The 22,481-nt window shown below is 39.2% G+C and overlaps 1 protein-coding gene and 1 pseudogene across 1 annotated transcript; both read right to left on the reverse strand.

Annotated features, from left to right (window-relative positions):
* Window positions 1-2,601: 2,601 nt before the first annotated feature.
* On the reverse strand, window positions 2,602-4,044 carry LOC125314463 (senescence-specific cysteine protease SAG12-like). The gene is made up of 2 exons (XM_048276794.1): window positions 3,582-4,044; window positions 2,602-3,406 (listed from the first exon to the last, which is right to left on the reverse strand). Exons 1-2 carry the CDS (start codon window positions 3,895-3,897, stop codon window positions 2,823-2,825), a joined length of 900 nt encoding a protein of 299 aa, XP_048132751.1. The 5' UTR covers window positions 3,898-4,044; the 3' UTR covers window positions 2,602-2,822.
* An 11,799-nt stretch (window positions 4,045-15,843) lies between these two features.
* On the reverse strand, window positions 15,844-18,760 carry LOC125314096 (annotated as a pseudogene).
* Window positions 18,761-22,481: the final 3,721 nt, after the last annotated feature.

Consider the following 22,481-nt stretch of genomic DNA (forward strand, 5'->3'; position numbering starts at 1 on the left):
CAAGAGAATTCGTAATTGGCACGTGTTACTCAACGTACGATGAAAAAATGCAAATAAGGTATTTCTCAATAAAAAGGGAATGGGAAAAATTCACCATATCTTCCCTAGCATATTATCTAAGAGATACACCAAATATTATGGTGACCAAATAACATGAAATCATCCGACCAAAAAGAAAAAAACAATAACATGAAATTAAATCCTCCTAAGTAATTAGAAGAGATACGCCAATTGATATGCTATCTAAAAAAAGAAAGAAAGGAAGTAACTATTCCCAATATACTCCTCCTCAAGTTGGTGCATATCCCAACTTGCTAACAAGAAACATAAACCAGCTTGACCCAACGTATTGTAAAGATGCCCGACAGTTGAAGTCTAGTGGGTACGTGCTCAATTCTTAACTTCTTCTGGCCTTACGGGGTTGCATATGTTTCCGAATATAGTGACAATCAATCTCGATGTGCTTTGTTCGTTCATGAAATACTATATTGGGTTCGCCGTCGATCATTGACTCTCTGACCCAACCTTGTGGCTGTGCCTTTTGTCCTTGAAGACAATAATTTATGTAGTAGAAAAATAACCACTTAATTGTCCATATGATACTGTTACGTAAATTGTACCTGCTTTAAATTTTGATTTCACAATATGTAATTGATATTTTTCGTACTTTTAGCACAAACTTAACGCATCGATTCTTTTTTCCATAAGTGAGTCATTAATTTTACACAAATCTGGTAAGGTTCGTACTCTATGCCCACCCATGCAGTAGTTACAAATATTTATAGCTTCTCCATGAATTAAGCAAACTCAATAGCCACTTCCACCTCAAATTTGTGTAAGCAAATTCAGGGAAATCCATGCATATGGTTAAAAATACCCCCTGATCATGCGCAACTATAAATGGACAAAATTTTATTTTACGATACATGGGAAGAAACTCAATGAATCTTTTACCTTTTAAATATGAATTCAATATAATTTTCAAGTATCCCACAAATCTCTCATTCCTTTGCGACAATATACATCATATTAAAAGAACGCGATCAAAATATTTACATGCTATTTTGTCTAATGATACTAAAAATGTAGACGCGGTTCAAGATTTAGATGCGGAGGAATGAATCCAATCATTTTCATATTGTGAAAGCTCCTCAGAAACTAATAACAATAACAATAATTATTATTATAACAAAAACAATAGTAAAAATGATAATAAAGCACGACTTAGAAAGGGCAAGACTCATAAAGACAAGGGGAAAATATGAAAACGGAAGCTAAGAAAAGTAGAGCTGTCAAATGAGTGGATCGGATCGAAAACGGTCCGACCTGTATTGATCAATTTAACCTGTTTTAACTCATTTTCATGTTTTACAAATCTAGTGTCCCATACTCTACCCAATCCATATTACTAAAATGCTTTCACATTTAATCCAATTTAAGAAAATTTGTTTCTTATAAATTATTGATTTTTTTTTATTATTCTATTTCTTTCTCCATTTTTTCTTTTCTCTTTCTTTTTTCTTTCTGCATCCTTCGTCCACCTATCGTTGGGCCTTGGCGATGATCGGCAGTCCCGACAACCAGCCGTAGATGAGGCCAATCCCAGCAAGCCTCGAGGCTTGCTTGAGATCGGTGAGCCTAGGGCTCCCCAGATTCCGATGAGCCTCGAGGCTCGCTGAATTTCAATGACCTCGAGCTCACCCGAGGCCGGCGAGCACAAGCTCGGGGCTCGCTAGATCTCGGCAACCTCGAGCTCACTAGATCCCAATGAGCTTAGAGGCTTGTCCAATTTCGACGACCTTGAGCTCGCCCGATATTGGCAACCTTGAGGCTTGCCCGATCTAGGCACGCACGAGCATGCCGGATCTCGGCAAGCGCAGCAATGGTATGAGGAAAAAGGAAAAAAATGGAAAAAAATAAAAAGAAAAAGAAAATAATAAATTATTAAAAATGCACTTTAAAAAAATATTGAAAAAATCTAATTATGACTCGTTAAGATAGTTATCTTAGCTAACCAATTTATGACCTACTTAAAGCCCATTTATGGCTCATTATGTTTTTAAGTAACCAATTTATCACCCATTTAATTTATTTTTAAAATATAATATAGCCCATTTATGACCCAACACTAGTAAATATGAGTTCTAGACCCATTTTGCCACCTCTAGATATATCTAAACAATCAAAATATGTATGCTTGATTTTAGTATTATGTTCCATCATGTAATGTTGATCATCTATACGTTTCATTTGAAGAACATACAATCTCCTAATTGAAAGTGCACATGCTTTAAACATATGACAACGAAAATCAAATAAGAATTTTCACATTTTTCCAATTAAGATTGCAATCACACGGAATTCGGCATGTGCAAGAATTCTAGTCATTTAATTTGTGAACACATGATGGGTATCTTTAGAATATGAGTTTTTTTCCCCTCCAAAGTTCAGTGCAATCCTCAATCGAAGAGTTACACTAAAATGATTATCGACATCAAATTACTAGGTAAAATTCGTACAAAATCGAGCTGTGTCATGCTGGTCATGCGGGTTTTAGCCACTTTTATAGATAGATAGATAGATAGATAGATAGATAGATAAATGGAAAAGAGAGGGATATATTTGGTGGTATGCATCTCAGACAAAGGGAATTGTAGGAAAAACAAGAAAATTGATACGTATTGAGGAATTAATACGGTATTCTCCTCATAACTTAGTGGCTACACAGTAGCCTCCTTACAAGTACCACACTATAAGTAGGAAAGAAGCAAGTCGGTCATCTCATTATGCTCGTACTCCGTCTATATTATGTTTTGATTATCTCAGGCCACTGGATAAGAAGCTTGCGACGCGAGTCCGCACATTCCTTTCGAGCTATCAACACCTCTTTGAATCCTCATGTAGCCCTCTTCGCCCCAAGTCTGCCCCCATGAGTTGCGGATCTTCCAGAACTTGGTTCCGTCCTCGCTCGTCCCGTACCCGACCATGACCACCGCGTGGTCCAGCTCCTCGCCGCAGTCGCCATTGAACACGCCACCGCTGTAGCTCTGGAACTCCTGCCCACCCGCTGCGATTCCGACCGAGACCGGCTGCTGCGCAACTGCCTTCAGGAGCTCCTCCTCACCGGGCTGCACATCGTTGAACTCTTTGATCTGCGCCGCCTGTTGAGCCGCTTTCGACGAGTCGCAGGTCCCGTCCGTCCCTTGGTACGGGTAGGTATCCTCGGACGCAATTCCTCGGTTATGGATGATGTAGTTGAAAGCATTGTCTGGAAGACCACCCTCGCAGCCACTGGCTTCGGTATCGCAGTCGATCAGCTGTTGCTCGGAGAGCACTGGCAAATTACCGCTTTTGATCTGCGTGATTCCTTCTACTGCTGCGACTGCTGAGAATGCCCAACAAGATCCTGCACTCATAAAATTTTGTTTGTCGACATTGTAAGTATGAAGAATCGCATTATTTTCGTTACCGTTGTTATCAGACTTCTCAACTCAAGATAGCTAGGCTCCTAAACTTATTGTTCAATAGTAAGTCAAAAATGATCTCCCAATTGGAAGCATGCAAGATGTTTAGACACTCACCACATTGGCCTTGGTCCTTGATCTGATTCACGGCGCCTTTCTCCACCCAGTCGATGCTATCAGGAACATCCCCAGTCGGATATTGGTGGCTCAACGACCCCGTTCTGGTGGACTTGGGTTGCTTAGATGCCAAGTATCCCGTGTGGCTCCGAACGAACTCGTCATTGGTCAAGTCCGAGAATTGATTGATGCCTACCTTGAAAGTCCGATTCCCGGATGCAGTGAAATCTTTGATGAACTGCAAGTTCCTCTCGAAAATCTCCCGACGTCTCTCCTTCTCCTCTGGGTCCTTGTAGGTCCGACCATATTGGGCCATCCATTGCTCGTGCTGCTAGGCAACGGTGGATCCATGCAACGTGCGGACTGACATGACATGCCATGCCCAAGTGCTGAGAATGAGAGCAAGGGAGATTATGAATTCACTCTTGAGAGGAAAAGCCATCGCCCAATTGTAAGCAGGATGTTGTGTTCCTCGGTGGGAAAACTCAGGAAGTGGATGACGAGATACCTGAACTGGACATGAATATATATACAGAGTCTTGCTTGTGATAACTGTCCTCTATGAGCCATGCAAAAAGTCTTACGTGGATTGTAATGTGGAAAATTTGGTTCCATAATGGGCGGAGATACGAGCGCCGAAGCCATGCATGTCTGAACCTGCGAAACTTCAGGGACAGCCGTGGAGGGCACGAGTGCTTTATCAGATTGCCTCAATCAACTCATAACATGTCAGTCTTCTCCTCCATTAAGCATCTCTCCTAGCTCTTCAGCATTAAGATTCCGCGCACAAATCACAACGAAATCAAGAGTAAAAACGAGAAAAATAAAAATCGAGGCACGTGATTTATTCCGATTCACCCTTTAACTAGGACTACGTCCTCTAGAGAATTACACTATAATTAACATATTTCACTTCTCTATTACAATTCTCAATTATAAGAGAAATTGATTATATATAAGCAGTAGCTACTCCTGGTCCCAAACCCGAACTACCAATAACTAGACGCTCAAAACTTTAAAAGTCATATGATGTCCAAGGGGCGCTGCCTCCTACAACCCTGCCGGAACGGCTGTCCCGTTCTTTCCTGTTGACTAGGAATATGAACCACATCCCAACATTCAGTGGGATTTATGTAGGCAAATCGTATCCAACTTTTTTTTTTTTTTTTTTAATTTCTGCCGTTTTAAGCACTCCAACTCTCCATTTCTCCTTTTGCAAGAGTCTTGAAAATGAGGGCCATCGTGATGTATTATGCTCTATCTTTCGAGACTTGCTTTATCATATGGAAACAAATGATTTCTAACAACTCTAGTGCGGTTTCCACCTTTCTTGTTTCAGTGTAGGCGACTAAATCTAGACAATATCTTCTCACCTAAGTGCCTAAATGGGTTGAGCTCGGGCCAAGCCCATTATGGGCGGTCCATGTCCAAAGCCCAATCTATATATATATAAATGTATTTTACGGGCATTAATTCGTAGTACGCCTTATAATTAAGTGGCTAGACAGTAACCTCTTACAAGCACACGACCATAGCAAAAAACACATGAAAAAGGATACCCTCAAGCAATTCGATAAGAAGCTTTCGATGCGACTTCGCACATTCCTTCAGAACTATCATGGCCTCTTTGCATCCTCATGTACCCGCCTTCACCCCATGTCTTGCCCCACTAGTTCCTGTTCTTCCAGAACTCGGTCCCATCCTCGCTCGTCCCATACCCAACTACGACGATCGTGTGGTCCAACTTCTCATCACAATCCCAGTTGAACACGCCACCGCTATAGCTCTAGAACTCCTAGCTGCTCGCCGCGATTATGACCGAGATCGGCTACTGCGCAATTGCCTTCATGAGCTTGTCCTCACTGGGCGGGACATTAGTGAAATCCTTGATCTTCTCCGCGGGTTCTGCTGCTTTTGTCGTGTCGCAGTCCTGTCCATTTCTTCGTATGCATAGCTATCCTCGAAGGCTATTCCTCGCTTTTGGATAATGTGTAGGCCACCAAAATGGCACATCCCAGGAACTTCATAACTAGAATATGAAACACATTATGATAGAAGAAAAGAGATTCGCGCATCTAACTTAGAATCCATCAATCTTGATGCAGAACGGTGATGATTTGAAACTCAAATGCTTCCCCTCTGTTCCCCTTGCTGGAACACTTGCTAAATGAAAATACCGCTCACAAATGAGTGCGTTCTTCTTTATGTGAGATAATTTGTGCATCATATGGTTAGAGGAGGAATTTAAGCCTTTTTTATAAAGTTTTCAGCCATAAAACCTCTCATCACGTGTGGGACCCAACTCGGCCCACACTAGTCAACCAGATATTGAACTAATGAAGAATCTGTATATCTTATCTTAATAGACCAACCCTATTAAATAGTAAATTTCAATTTCAATTAATTTACCTCACATCAGAAAAATTCTTACATTTTCCTACTTGGGCTATATTAATTGAAATTATACTATTTGTGTGTACCATTATGTTAGTCTAGAGATTATTCTTAATAGTCAATCGGATCCCATGAAGTTTCAAATAGCGAATCATGGCGGTAATTGCATCAATAGACACAGAGCCTTCCATGGTCCCAAATGCCTTTTTAACTTTATATATATGGATTCAATAGGGTAGTATGGCAAATGAATAATATCTCACAAAAAAGTGACACTTTATGTGTTATCTCATTTGTCGGTCATATTCTCTTTTCTTAAGTGTCACAAAACCCGATGTGCAACCAAAGAAATTTCTTATGACTCCCATCAAGCCACATATGTCTTATCTTTATGTTTAACTTCGCTTTATTTACAACCATACATATTCATAAGGCTAATAACTAGATGCCCTTAGCCTTTACTCAATATTTACACATTGCGTTGAGATTTTCACTATATATATCCAACTTAATAACAATGCATTCACAAATGCTTTATTGAATGCAAAAGAGTTGATACATATAAAAATATTACAGAATGCAACAAACATGGATGTCAACTTTATTAGAGCAAATAACTAAACAGCTTCCACTAAACAACAATATCCCATGATGTTCCTAAGCCTATGCTAATCACATGTCGTTTAAATGCACAAGGGCGAATGCCTTTAGTTAATGGATATGCAACCATATCATATGTGAAAATATGCTCTACTACAATGTCGCCATTTATAATAATCTCCTTTATAGTAAAAAACTTAACCGTCAAATACTTAAACCCCTTAAGACTTCTATTTTTATTGATAAACAACACCGCAAAGTTATTGTCACATTACAACTGTGTAGGTCCATTCGGAAGGTCAAATATGGTCATCTCCTTCATGAGATTCTGGACCCAAATAGCCCGAGTAGAGGCCGTAAAGTATGCTATAAACTCTGCGTGCATGATAGATGATGATACAGATTTTTGTTTCTCGCTTTTCCATGATATTGCATCTCTCGCTAACATAAAGATGTATCATGTTATTGACCTCAAGTAATCTTGATAGCCAGCAAGGTCTACATTTGAATACCCTATTAGCTACATGTCTTGAATATATTTGTAAATTGGCATATAGTCATTTGTCCTCTTTAAGTACCTTAAAACCTTCTTGGAAGCAATCTAGTGGTCATGTCCTCAATTTGACTAATGTTTGCCTAGAAGTCCTGCTGTAAAAGCAATATCAAGCCTAAAACAAAGTTGAGCAAACATAATACTTCCAAGTGCATTAGTATAAGATATATTCTTCATTTGGGCTTTCTCAACATCTAAATAAGGACACTGTGACAAACTTAGTTTATCACCCTTAGTGATAGGAGCAATTCTTGGCTTACAATCCTACATACTGAATCTTTCCAAAATACGATTAATATATGTCATATGAGATAAACCCAACACATGGCAAGAATAATCCATATGGATCTCAATACTAAGGACTAAAGAAGCTTCACCAAGGTCCTTCATGTCAAATTCTTTAATAACATCCGCTTTGTCTCATGCAGAAATCCATGATCACTACCCGCAAGTAAGGTATCATCTATATAAAGTATGAGAAAAATAAATTTTCTCCCATTGGCCTTGCAGTATATACATTGATTTATTTTGTTCTCAACAAAATTGAATGAAGTGGTAACACTATGAAACTTCAAGTACCATTAGTTGGAACCCCGCTTGAGACCATAAACTGCATTTTTTGGTCTACACACAAGTTTATCCTTTGTTGCAAAACTTTTTGGTTGCACCATATTAGACTTCCTTATCAAGGTTTCCATTCGGAAAGGTAGTTTTAACATCTATCTAGTGTAACTCCAAGTCAAAGTAAACTACTAATATCATGACCACTCCGAAACATTCTTTAGAAGAAATTAGGAAAAAACTAGCTTCATAGTCTACTCATTCTCTGTAAGTGAAACTCTTGGCTACCAGTTTAGCTTTAAACTTCACAATTTTTCTTTAGAGGCTCTTTTATTCTTGTACACCCATTTGCATCCGATGGGCTTACGACATCCAAACAATTCAACAAATTCCCAAACACCATTATGTTTCATAAAGTGCATCTCATCTTTCATTGCATCTAGCTATAGATCTAACTAAGGACAAGAAATAGCATCTGCATAAGTCACTAGAACAGCCACACAACTGATATTGTAGTCATACTTTCCCATATAGACTATATAGTATGGTGATATAGCTGATCATCTCTCTATGATGGATCTCCCGAGTAGAGCGACAATAACCTCATCCGACACCTAAGAGGCTTGAAGAACTTCATCGGGAGCTGTCTCACCAACATGATCCTAGATCTCAATAGGTTCAATCTGTGGTGTGGGAGGAGTCATTATCCTCTGTATAGGGAGTAAAAAAGATACGGTAGTACCCATCATACTATTATCCTCAATGGTGTATGAGTAGTTATCTTTTTTCGGCCACATCAAACTCCGGAACTTCGTTGTCTATGATTCCATGATTCTTGATCCTCCATTAGGATTATGATAATGACACCCCTTTGAATGATCTAGGTAAGATACGAAATAATACCTAGTGATTTTGGAGTCCAATTTACTCAAAGTTGGATTATATAACTTCACTTCTGCAGGACATCCCAAACCTTAAGATAGTTCAAGCTAGATTTTGTTGACACCTAAATTTTGATTTTTAACAAATCATTTACTTAAGCATAAAATGAGAATTAGTCATAATTCTCACAAAAATAATTTCTCATGCATTGCATATTTAATTTTTGTCAATCATGTCAGAGGTGAGTCATTGAGCTTAATTTCAACATGGGGCCGGACCAAACTCAAGTTGCAATTTTCGCTTATGGCTAGAGGGAGTGCCGAATTTTTGTGAGCTAATTGGACTCATTTTCAAGCTTAATCTAGTCCATTTGAGCTTAATTAATAAGGCTTGTAGTTTGATCTCCATTATTTGAAATGAGCCCACAAGAGCCCAAATTCAGCCAAGCCCATTGCACATATTAATTAGCCTAAACTTGAAATAAATGCCAAGTTGGAAAATGTTAGATAATTGAGCAATTTGATTTGAATATATCTCTCGGGCTCTAAATTAGGAAAATAACAGATTTTGTTCTTAAAGAAAACCCTAAATCTAAGCCTATATAAGCATAACTTTGCTCACAATTTTGGGGGGGACTTCATTCAAAGCACGGCCATTGGTGGAGGAGACCACACATGGTCACATTAGGGGGATTCGTTCACACATATAGAAGGACGAAGGGGCACTCTCCTTCTCTGGCGATTGTTCACAATCCTCCATGGATGCTCCTCCCACCACCCTACCAATGGAATCCATCATGAAGACACAAGTAGTCTCATAGAAGAACGCACGCTTGTCTCTTAGTTTTGCGTACACACCCACAAGCGGAAGCTCACATCTCCCGGCCAAGCAACGACAAGTGTGGAAGAGTCCGGAGGCAACACCGTCATCCTTTATCCAACGCTCAAGTTTCCTTGGTGTGGTGCCCATCAAACGAACCCGAAACTCCGAGCATCATCAATCGAGCCTTGCGCTACCACGGAGACTGCAATTCTTGTATTCAAAGGAGACTTGGGCATACATTGGTCAATTTTCTCTACCAAGACATCACTTTGACGAAAAGGAACATGATAAAAATTTGTTCTTTCCTTTAGTTATTTGCCAATGTGTTTGAGTGGTAATGTCCGAGTTTTCTTAGTTGCTGCAGGTTTGTTTACTATGTCTCTCTCGATGCCAACCTCCTTGATGCGGACATCGGTCCCTCGAGCGTAGTCGGACAAGATTCTGCCGAAATCGTCGCGAGCCGCTGCTCCCTCGAGGTGCGCCAAAGAGTCCTAGTCATGACACATCCGTAGCCGACACAATATCCCTCTTCACCCAAATCAAGCAGCATCTCCAATAATGCTACGACGACAATTGAGAGCATTTAGAGAAAGATGGAGGTTCCATCGTGGCAAAACTTACGTTGGAGTTTCTGTGGTTCTCAATTTGAATACTCTCTCTCACCGCAAGCTTGGCCAAGGATGACCACAAGCCAAGTAGTCACTCCCACTGAGACAATCAATGACATGGGGAGTTCTTAATTCTCTATAAAATTCTGACTTTTTTTTTAATTTCTTTCTCCGATCGTTATGCATGAGAGAGTTGTGTCATCCTCACATGAGCACGTGACAATAAAAGAGGTAAAGTAGAGAGAGTGATACATGAGAAAGCAAGAAAGTCCGAGAACACTTGAGCTATCCGAAGCCATCATCCATGGCTCCACGCTCACCGCTCCAAGAAGTCCACCGACTTCTTGTTGTTTTTGGGTTTTAAGTTCTTGTATTTGCAGATCTTCTTTAATCTCATAAAGCCACTGTTCCATACAAGTCTACTCTCCCATACATGATCGGACGTTTCTCGTTGTTCCAGTCGGGCCTAGCTCAATCCGCCGCATCATCATCACGAAACCGCCAAGCTCAATTCGCCGCTGTCCAGCCCTGTTTCAGCTGCAAATCAGCCTCGATTAGATGGTAATTTGGCTCCATTTTGATCAATATTCAGCATCCAACATGATTACTCCTTCGCATTAGATTTTTTCTTTTTTGGTCCAACCTTCGCATTAGATTACTTCGCTGTTTTGAGCTCAAATCTGGCTCAAGAGGGACTTTTTTTGAGTGGATTTCCAGCGACTGTGCAAGTGCAGAATTTTGCTTAGAAAAGGTAATTTTTTCTCGACTTTTGATTGCTAATCTATGCTTGTTTGATTGGTAACATGCATATATGTTCATGTGTATCGATGAATGTATGTTGATTTGTGATCAAAGTCGGAACAATTAAACTTTTTCTATAAAACTTCACTAAGAACCGAAAATTGGGATGTGTTGCATATAAAAAATCCTGATTCACTTGGTTGATGAACTAAATCGAACTTTGTATATACTCTTGAGAATAGATTAAATTTTGATTGGAAAAAAAATCTTTTCTCAAAACAATGAATTGTTCGATTTTTGAGATCAAATTGAATGACTGGATAAAGATTGAATTTTCGGTAAAATTTGATGGCAATTCTCGGCATACACTCTCTCTTGGCCGAATTATACATGTGGATGAGCTTTATCGTGATAATTATCTCTTGCTCTTGAATCGGTTGAAATTGTTTTATCCTTTGGTTATTTGATGTCATCTCTATGTTGCGGATGGACTTTGCTTTAGATAATTATCCCTTACTATTGAGTTGGTTGAGTTGCATTATCCTCTAGCTATTCGACATTGTCTTCATGTTATGGATATGGTTCGATGGAGGGATAATATTTGATTTTTTTTAAGATAAGGTTTGATCGGATTGAATGTTTATTTAAATTTTTTTTTAGAATTATCTGAAACAATCTTCCAACCTTAAAGATAAATTTCTCAAAAAATGAATTACATTTTGGATGAGGAAAGGTGGACCGTCACTCAACAATTTTGGCCACCCCTCTTTGAATTTTCGAAATTTCCACTTAATTGACTCACTTTTTATTTTATTTTTGTCCTGATTGATTTGTTATAAAATTTGCACATCTTTAAACAAACATGTCCATAATATATGCTCCCCATGTACCTAGACTCATCGGAAAATATAAATCACACGCCTTGTCCGTGATCTTGTGGAATGTGGTGATGATTTAGTATAGAAATTTGTGTTACGCCCTTTGGCAAAATGGATGTTGTTTTTCTATACACATATCCGCATATTGGCTCGAATCCACGAGAATGTAGTGGATAAAATCTCGTTCTAGCCCATATCTTTGGGAATGAGAGGATTTTCGAAAAAAAATGAAAATTAAAAGGTATATTATGGGCATTTTTGTTTATTTTTGTTCAGATTTGTGATTGCTTTTGAATGTTTTCTTTTATTACCGAAAATACCAAAAAATCATCCTCCGGCGCTTAATATATGGTCTTCATGTCACATTTTTTTCAATTAATCAAAATCATTCAACTCACATTGATCAATCAAAAGAGGCTTTTTCATGAAGTTGGTACCGAAAGGGTCTTAATTTTTCAATTAGCGTAACCAAGTCCCCGGACTCATTTTCTCTGGTTCGTAGAGATAAAATAGTTCTTCCTTTATTTTATATAGGTTTCTAATCAATCTACTGTAAATGATTAGTGACGACTCCAATTAAATATTTTCTCATGAATAAACCTAAGTTGCGATTCGGTAGGACTTGGGAGGGTCCGAATTAGGTTAGTTGATTTAATTAACCTAATAATCCATTAGCCCGATTTTTAGGTCGCGACAGATTTACATCCAATTCATAACTCAAAAGAAATCAATGAAATAGCTTTGGTAGGTACACGATTTTAGATTATACATCTTCAAAGCTTTAGCCCAATGAAAAATAAGTAAATTAGTCCTACTAATCATACTCTTCACCACCGGTCACGCTCCCTTCTTGGCGCTCATCAAGTTTGACAGCCACATTCCCATATCATTTCAATTCCTTGAGGTCATCCTTGGTAAAACCTAATTCATGGCAGGTTTGAGGTTTAGTGCAATTTATGTGGTGATTTGATTTTGTTCCATATTTTCAAATGCATGTTATTTAGAAGTAAGACCTTAAATTATATCATTATATTTTGATTATCTCCTTGCATTAATTAAGGCAATGTTTGGGCGTCGGACCGTTGATCCTAAAGTTGGATCTTTAATATTGTCTCTTGAGTGCTGTTATGCTTGATTGATTAAAGTTTAATTACATTAAAGTTACATGTCATTGACTTATATTGGTTGATTTGCATAAGACACATATTTGGGTGCAGTATAAGATTTATTAATCGTCACCTATGTATCACATTGCACACTTAGAACTTCGGGTGCTTCACAATTCATATTTAGAACAATGGATATTCATTTTAGAATTCATATTAGGGTAGCCTATACTTTTCATAGAATTCATCTAGGCATATAATTAGCTAGTCCCATCACAAGCAAATCGCATATTGCACGTCATTTAGTGAGCCACATTTTTTAATGGTAATGTTTTAATAAAATCTCATGTAGATAGATTAATAATTGCATCTCATGCATTATTCACGTAGAATATAGTTTACATATCGACAAAAAAAAAAAAAAACACCAAAAAGAAATTAGCATTGTATCACCTCGTCATCACTTTTTAAATAAAAGGCGATAAGACATGTTTAGTGAACTGCGGTTTAATTCTTTGATATTTAATAACGTTTCTGTATGTATTAATGGAAGTTCTATACATGATTTAAATTAACCATAGATCATGTTTATAGAGAGTTTTAATAAAAAAGCCCTATTGTCGTGATTAGTTGTCCTTGCATAATTACATTTAGGAGTCATAATTAGGACATTCATTTATCATATCATTGTCTGTTCTTATAGTCAAAATTTGCGGAATCCCTATTGCATTGGATTGTGGCGAAGCTTTGCTTTTGCTTGCTTAGTGCACCCAAGTTCTTTAATCTTTTCGAGTAATTTAGTCACTGCTTTCAATTTTTAAGTATTACCATTCCAATTTGTGTACCCGCATAATGACCTCGCATGTTAGTGGTTAAGGGTTAAAATTGATAGAGATCGCTTGCAAAACATTTCCAAAATAAAAAGAAAATGTACCGAAATGACAATAGATTTATCTTGTGTAATATGTGGTCTGTAGTAGTAAAATGTACACTCGCATTTTTTACTTGAGTATTTAATTGACTCGTATTAGTTTGAAAATGTTTCTAATTATAGAACTGGAGTGGTCCGAAAATGTCTCTAATTATATTCTACTTTTCTACTGTTCAATGTCTTTATTGACCTAAACCGACAAATTCAGTTAATTTGAATTAATGGAAAGTTAACATCGAACATTTTCATTTAATCTATGGATTAGATTGATTAGATATCAAAAGTTCGGGGATGACATTGCTTGTTGAGTCAAAATGTATGGTTCATTTGTGCAATTATCTCTTTATAGAAGTGAACGTGAAATTGATAGATTGGAGCAACTTGACCGCAAAAAAAGTTGGTGATGACCATGGTCAATGATCATTGTTTACTCTAGGAGTGCGCGTTGCACATGTGGTCCAAAAGCCAAACAAGAAAAAGGTACGTCAATGGTTCTTTGATCTTTCTCTGGCTTCAATTAGGGCTTGTTCACACTTAGGAAAGTAACGCGTGTCAGAATTCAAGGAAAATTCTTCTAAAGCTAGATAGAACTAGATTGGTCTGAAAATATCTCTAATTATATTCTACTTTTTCTTCGTGCACTTTTCTACGATTTCAATGCGTGTCAGAATGCAAGCAAAAGTAACGCGTGTGTCAGAATTCAAGGAAGATAGATGTGTGTATGTGTGTGTGAAAGAGAGAGAGAGTATGTGTTTTAGGTGTGGAACCGACTTTTATTTTTAACCTTCGAGTTTTTTTTTTAAAATTGTTTATTTTAAAATTTTGATAGAAAAGTCATGAAGCAATTTTTTTTTTCACTTAAAATAAGCCAAAACACATGATAATTGAAGACTAATTAGATACCTACAGTGTTTCGCCTGAGTGAAATGATTCCGCAAAAACTTAATGATAATACCGGTTAGCAAATAATTAAGTAAAAGCGACCGGTTATCAAACAATCACTGAGTATTAATGAATAAGTAAGTTATTGAGATGAAGTTGATAAACTTGGTTTAAACGATCTGGATTAGACACAGAAAAAGGTGACGAGTCTATTCTAAGTCAATCATCTCCCTGTCAAGCAAAGACCATGTTAGCATACTAAGTCCATAGAGCTTATGAGACAAGTTTGGACATTATTGGGAGATAAACACACAGGATTTTTTTATTTTGTCGAAAGAAAGTCTTTACTCATAAAGTAGAATAATATTCGAAAGGTATATGGAAGATTTCAAATCTAGCAAATCTCAAATAACTACGAAACAAAGCAAATACAAGAAAACATATAATAAAGCACACTCTGTAGTTAAAAATATGCTCTCGTTGCTTAAGAACAGATCTGTCACTATAAACGTTTCGCGGTTGATCATCAAACTCAGTGATAAGCACACGCTAAGGTCTCTCACACCATTTACAACGGCTTGCGGTGCGTTTCTAGGTTCAACGTTTTCATATTATCATCGCTGAGTAGTAATACCAACATTAATATGTTATTGACATAACATAAATTTTCCGATTTTTACAACATAAACAAAATGTATTTGAATTTTTACAAGAAGTGAACACAAAAATAAACCACCCCAACAATTTTTATAAATCACGACGACTTTGTAGAAATTTTTTGGATCCAAAACAATGTGGAAGAATATGAACCAGCACCATATGCGCACAGGTCACCATTGGGCCTATGGCGTGCATCCGTGTCACCATTGACACGGAATCTCTTACCATGTGTCAACCTCTGATTAGTCCATGTTTCAATGGTGTGACGCACTTGTCCCATGTGTCTTGTCATCGTCGGACATGGCACTCCCAAGTCGGATTGTCACCTGCGACAGGCAATGTGCTTATGTGATAGGTCTTTATTTAATATGAGATTGACAACATGTCGTGGATCGCAACAAATTAATAATAAATAATCAAAAATTATCGTGAAGTTCATTCTTTCAAAAATTTGTGACTCGCAACATATTGTTATTCTCATAGTCACCAAAATACTGTTATACTAGCAAAGTCCACTTTACGAAATCACACCTCAAATCCTAAGAACCAAAAATTGCTCTACGTAATGCTAGAACGAGTAGATCATACAATAGTTTTTAATTATTTATTTTTTATTTTTTGTGGCACTGAACATGTTGTAAATATAACAGTGGGTTACCGATTGTCACATAACTATTTCTCTTGTGATTATTATCCTCAAGCAATTGGATAAGAAGCTTTCGATGCGCGTCTGCACAACCCTTTAGAACTACCACCGCCTCTCCGAATCTTCATGTAATCGCCTTCACCCCATGCCTCGCCCCGCGAGTTCCTCATCTTCCGGAACTCGGTTCCATCCTCGCTTGTCCCGTACCCCAGCATGAAGACGGCGTGGTCCAGCTGCGACCTGCAATCCCCATTGAACACGCCGAGCCTATAGCTCTGGAACTCCCGCCCGCTCGCCGCGATGACAACCACGACGGGCTACCGCAAGACCGCCTTCACGAGCTCGCCCTCGATGGGCAGCCCGTCCGCGAATCCCTTGATCCGCGCTGCGTGTTCTGCTGCTTTCATTGCGTTGCAGGTCCTGTCAAGCTCATGGTACGCATAGTTATCCTTGGACGCAATTCCTCGGTTTCGGATAATGTACCTGAAAGCGTTGTCAGGGTAGCCTCCTCTGCACCCGTCGCTTGTGGTGTCACGATCTCTCATTTGTTGCTCGGAGTCCACCCGCAGTTTGCCGCTTGTGATTGCCACAATTCCTTCCACTGATGCTACGACTGATAATGCCCAGTAGGATCTGAAGAAAACTGTAATACATAGGTTCTAAGTCACACACATATGCTTAAATTTTCGAAAAGTATATATATTCCGTTAAATACCTACTTGTTCACTATATGAAAGAAAAGGTCCGACACATTCACAACATTTGTACTTACCACACCTGCCTTGATACTTAATATTGTTTACGGCGCCTTTCTCTACCCTGTCGATGTCGTCAGGAACACCTCCAGCTAGATTTTGGTGGCTGAACCACATCGTTTCGGCGGGCTCTGGCCTCTTAGGTGTAACATATCCCGTATGGCTTCGGACAAACTCCTTGTTGGTCAAGTCCGAGAATCGGTTGAAACCTGACTCTTAAGTACGACCCCCGAACTTGTTAAAGTCTGCAATGAACTACAAGTTCTCGGAGAAAATTACCTGGCGTTTCGCCTTCTCCCGAGTGGGCCCTTGTAGGTCCGAACATATTCAGTCATCCATTGCTCGTGCCGCTCGGCAATGGAGGGCTCATGCAACGCGCGGACCGACGTCGTATGCCCCGCCCAAGCGCCAAGAATTAGAGCAAGGGAGATGCTGATTTCACTCTTGACCGAGAAAGCTGTCGCGTGAACACTTTCTTGTGTGAATGTGTTTTCTTCCTCTTCTGAGTGTGATATTTTGAAGTGGATGTGATGAGATAGCTGCACTAGAGATGTATATTTCTAGGCCGCTTCATAATTAGGTCATACCATAAAAAAAAAATTGCTTTAATTTTAAGGTATAAAATTTATTCCCAAGTTCACATTCTCTGCGGAAATATGAATCACAAGCTATGCATGTCCAAACACTTTGAGAGAAATCGTGTACGTATGTCACATGATATATGCATTACTAACCGCATCGAATTTTTCATCATGCCATTGTGAAGTGAAATCTACGTTTCGCACGGACTCTCTCAAACCCTACGAATCACAACTCGATTTCTCAAACATTATGAATTTAAGTGAAACTAGAACTGTCACTAACCTACTCTAAGCTGGTTGGAAGTCAAGTACAGTAGGGGATTACGCTTTAAGTTTTCGAACCAGAAATTTTAAATTCGAGGACTTAGTAATGTCGGTTTTAGCTAATGTCTACTATTGGCAGCACTTTTCTTTTTGGAAAACATTCTTTCACGTAATCTTTTATTTACTTATTTTTATCTCTAAACATGTAAAACTAAAGTGGTCGTGCAAAACTGCTCAAACAATAAAATCAAGCAATAGCATGATAGTCTTTGGATGATTGTGAGTAGGGGTGTCAAAACCGAACCGAAAAACCAAACCGAATCGCTAACCGAACCGAACTGAATCGAAAATTTTGCACATTTCGGTTCGGTTCGATTTTGAGTTTGGATAATGAAAAATTACCATATTTATTTTTTAGTTCGGATTATTTTGGATTGGTTTGGTTCGGTTCGATTAATCGAACCGCGAACCGAAATATCTTCTTTCTTTTTAATATTAGCTATTTGGAAAAAATAATCATATTTTTTTATCCCGACAACAATGGCTACGTTTGGAAAGACTCTTAGGGAAAGCCGTTGGAAAAATGCAAATACCTTTGGTGCGAAGGGATTTGGTGAAATGCAAAAGTTGTTTGGTAAACTTTAATTAAAAAGTGCCTTCAAACGAAAGTTTGAGAAAATGTTGTTTGATAAACATAAATTCGTAAATGCCTTTAGCCGAGTATTTTAATATCTTTTTATGATTTTTGTATAATTTTTATTTTTTCTTTTTCTTTTTCTTTTTTTTTCCCTTCCCCAACCCTTCCCCACTTGAAAATTGTCGTCAACCACAAGAACAAAGCCTCGAGATTTGACCATCATCCTCACTCGAAACAATACTATTCACGTTGTGGGTCACCCCTTCCATCCCTCTGTTTTTCTTCGATTGACTCTGTTCTTCTTACGACGTCACTCTCCATCTCGGTTCTACTACTTTGGGTGATGGAAGGAAGTCTGGAACAGGGGAGAGATAGAGCTTGACACTAACCAAGACGTTAGAGAGAGATTGGTTGAATCGGTTGGCAGGTCGAGGGGATGACGTATATGGGGCCCAGATCTGGGTTGCGAGGGCTCAACCTCGCTCGGCAATGGGGGGGCTCGACCTCTCCATCGCCAGGCGAGGCAGCAACGACGAGGTCGAGCCCTCGCAAGCCCAGATCTAGTGAGGCGGGGTGAATTGGGATCGTGGGGAGGAGGGGAGAATTGTGGTGGCGAAGGGCGTGGAAAGGTGGCTCAATGCCAGCGGTGCTTGCGGCGGCGGCGTTCGGCAGCAGCATCCTAGATAGCGCTTACAACGGTGGCGTTTGACAGCAGCATCCTGGACGGCGCTTGCGGCAGCGTTTGGCAGCAACCTTCCGGCGGGGCTGAAGGCAAAGGGAGCAGTGGGAGAGGGAAAGATAAATTATGAACAATGAGGGTAAACGTGGAATTATGAAGACTGTGTAAGGGTAATATTGAGAATTCAAAAAAATCACTAATCCTTGGTATTGTTGTCTCTCGAGAATGCTGAAAGCTCAAGGTGGCCTTGAAGCTGCCTTGGGCTTTCAGCCTTTTGAAGGCTCACTTTGAGCCAAGGATGTTTTCAAAAAATTTGCCAAACACCAAAAATTTCGCCCTAGGAACTTTGGACACTCAAAACCCATTGGGAAAGTGGTTCCCAAACGCAGCCAATTTCTTCTTTCTTGCTCGCGGGCCCATTCCTAGAGTCATGATGACCTTGGGAGTGATGTCCGATTTCGAGAGCGACCGGTCGCCGAGGTCGGAGTCCGACAACGCCATCTCGTCGGCCTCGCCAGAGAGGCAAATTATCGTCGTGAGCCAGCTCCCCTTGCGAGCCCATCAGGACAAGCAAACCGGGAAGTGGAGGTTCGAGTGGGACCCGAACAGCCTGGTGGTGTTGCAGCTCAAGGACAGGTTGAGACCCGATGCCATCTCGATGGCCTCACCGGAGTAGCGGATCTTCGTCGCGAACCAGCTCCTTGTGCGAGCCCATTAGAGAGAAGTAGACCGGGAAGTAGAGGTTCGAGTGGGACCCGGACAGCCTGGCGGTGTTGTAGCTCAAGGACAGGCTGGGACCCTTAGCCGTGGTCATGTACGTCGGCTCTCTGAAGGCTGACATTGACGTCACCGATCAAGAGGAGGTCTCGCAGTTCCCATTCAAGTCGTTCCGGTGCGTGCCGACATTCTTGCCTCTAGATATGCAAAACCAGTTCTACCATGGCTTTTGCAAGCACTATCTCTGGCCTCTGTTTCACTGCATGTTGCCCATGTCGCCGAGCCAAGATGCAACAGTGACGCCAAATTTGAAACAAAAAGGAAAAAAGAAAAATAGAAAGGAAAACCGAAAAACCGAACCGATGGTTTCCTCCATTTGTCGCGCAATTAATCAGCTGTTGCTTGGACAACTCGGGTAGTACAGGTTGTTATCGCGGTTATCGATTCCACAGCATCAGCTACTGAGAATGACCAGCAAGATCCTATGCGAGGATTAAGACAAGGATTGCAACGATGGTTATAGCTGGTGTATGTATCTATGAAGATGGAATAAATACCGGACTGAAGTTATAGTGTATAACTCAGAATCACATGGATTGAAGTTACATTACAAAATATTTCTCATGTACTAGGCGCGGAGGGTGCCATAGAAATGCGATTCAATTCGCAGCATGTAATGATGTGGTTTGAACTTTAATGTTTGATGGCCTATTTTGAATAGGTATATAGTTTAGTTTTATGGAGACGAACCAAGACCCACTAGCTAACATGACAAGATAATGAACTTGGTACAAATTCTTCAACTAATAGGTCCATTGAATTGCACAGTTTCGAACCACTTAAGTACGTTTGTTTCTTGGAAAATATTTCCCTAAAAACAGTCCTTTTAATGTTTGAAGTAGTTAATTAATGAAAGACGTTTTCATTATCAACTACGAATTTATGGCTAAATCTCTTTATTGACAATGGAATTAATTTTCGTTCAATCATTTTTGTGTGTGATATAATTAACAAATATATACAAATATTTTTCAAAGCATTTATTTTTCTCTAAATAAACACTCTCAGAGATAAATTTAAATGTGTTGACGAAATACTATTTTAGAACCTATCTCTTATCACCATATGCTATAGAATTTACTCCTTCAATGATTAAATTGCTTTTCCGGGTTTAGGTAATACATGTCTATTCAATGTTTTCAAGGCTTATAAAGAATATTCAGTGCATTCATATGAATTTTTTTTTTGCAAACAAAATCACAAGACAAGAAAATATTGGGTTAATGACATGGGAATATTATGTTGTTTCGCTTGCTTTGGAATGAAAAAAAAAAATCACAAGACAAGAAAATAAAGTTCCTATTCACAATAATATAGTATGATTCTATTACTTTCTTACCACATGTACCCTGGAATTTTATGCCACCAACAACTCCCCGATCAACCCAGTTTACGCTATCTAGGACTTGGGTCACATTTTGGTACTTGAAAGTATTCGTCGCTGATGAATTCGAGGTCTTCGACCTAGGCCACAACCCGGTGTACCTCGTGATGACCTCGTCCGTGGTCAAATCCGAAAATTGGTTCGGACCCACTTTGTAGCTCTGGTTAGCCGCTTCATGGTTGAAGTCCTCAATGAAGCGCAAGGTCTCCAGAAAGATCCCCGCACTGCTTCGCCTTCTCGAGATTATCTGTGTAGCTCCGTCCATGGCGGGCCATCCACTGTTCGAACTCCGTCTCCGCCAGTGTGGAATTCGGGGGCGCCGCGGCCAAAGTCTGAGCTCCTAAACATACCGATGCTATCAACATGTAGACCTAAGTTTGCCCATCGAGCCATAAAGCCATCATCGAATGCTGAAGCGTTTATCAAGGATGGATTGATGGATGGCTCGTGTGCTTTTGGGGAAATGTGGGGAAACATGAGCAAGCCATGTCTAATTTATAGAACATCAGGATCAGATTAATTAATCAGGGGACTCGGCTAATGATCCGGTCATATTCATTTTCTCCCTCGTTTAGCAAGAGAATTCGTAATTGGCACGTGTTACTCAACGTACGATGTAAAAATGTAAATAAGGTATTTCTCAACAAAAAGGGAATGGGAAAAATTCACCATATCTTCCCTAGCATATTATCTAAGAGATACACCAAATATTATGCTGACCAAATAACATGAAATCATCCGACCAAAAAAAAAAACAATAACATGAAATTAAATCCTCCTAAGTAATTAGAAGAGATACGCCAATTGATATGCTATCTAAAAAAAGAAAGAAACGAAGTAACTATTCCCAATATACTCCTCCTCAAGTTGGTGCATATCCCAACTTGCTAACAAGAAACATAATCCGGCTTGACCCAACGTATTGTAAAGATGTCTGACAGTTGAAGTCTAGTGGGTACGTGCTCAGTTCTTAACTTCTTATGGCCTTTCGGGCTGCATATGTTTTTGAATAAAGTGACAATCAATCTCGATGTGTTTTGTTCGTTCATGAAATACTATACCGGGTTAGCCGTCGATCATCGACTCTCCGACCCAACCTTGTGGCTATGCCTTTTGTCCTTGAAGACAATAATTTATGTAGTAGAAAGATAACCACTTAATTGTCCATATGATACTGTTATGTAAATTGTACCTGTTTTCAGTTTTGACTTCACAATATGTAATCAATATTTCTCGTACTTTTAGCGCAAACTTGACGCGTCGATTCTTTTTTCCATAAGTGAAAACAAGTCATTAATTTTACACAAATCTGGTAAGATTCTTACTCTATGCCCACCCATGCAATGGTTACAAATATTTACAGCTTCTCCATGAATTAAGCAAACTCAATAGCCACTTCCACCTCAAATTTGTGTAAGCAAATTCAGGGAAATCCATGCATATGGTTAAAAATACCCCATGATCATGCGCAACTATAAATGGACAAAATCTTATTTTACGATAGACAACGGGGATCGGGATAAATGGGAAGAAACTCAATGAATCTTTTACCTTTTAAA

This window comes from Rhodamnia argentea, chromosome 3 (genome assembly GCF_020921035.1).
Source record: "Rhodamnia argentea isolate NSW1041297 chromosome 3, ASM2092103v1, whole genome shotgun sequence".
Lineage (NCBI taxonomy): Eukaryota > Viridiplantae > Streptophyta > Magnoliopsida > Myrtales > Myrtaceae > Rhodamnia > Rhodamnia argentea.

Coding starts and splice junctions, on each gene's coding strand:
- LOC125314463 (XM_048276794.1), bottom strand. CDS start 3,897: ATGGCCCAATATGGTCGGACCTACAAGGACCCAGAGGAGAAGGAGAGA. Junction 3,407..3,581: donor CAAGGACCAAGGCCAATGTG/GTGAGTGTCTAA, acceptor TTATGAGTGCAG/GATCTTGTTGGGCATTCTCA.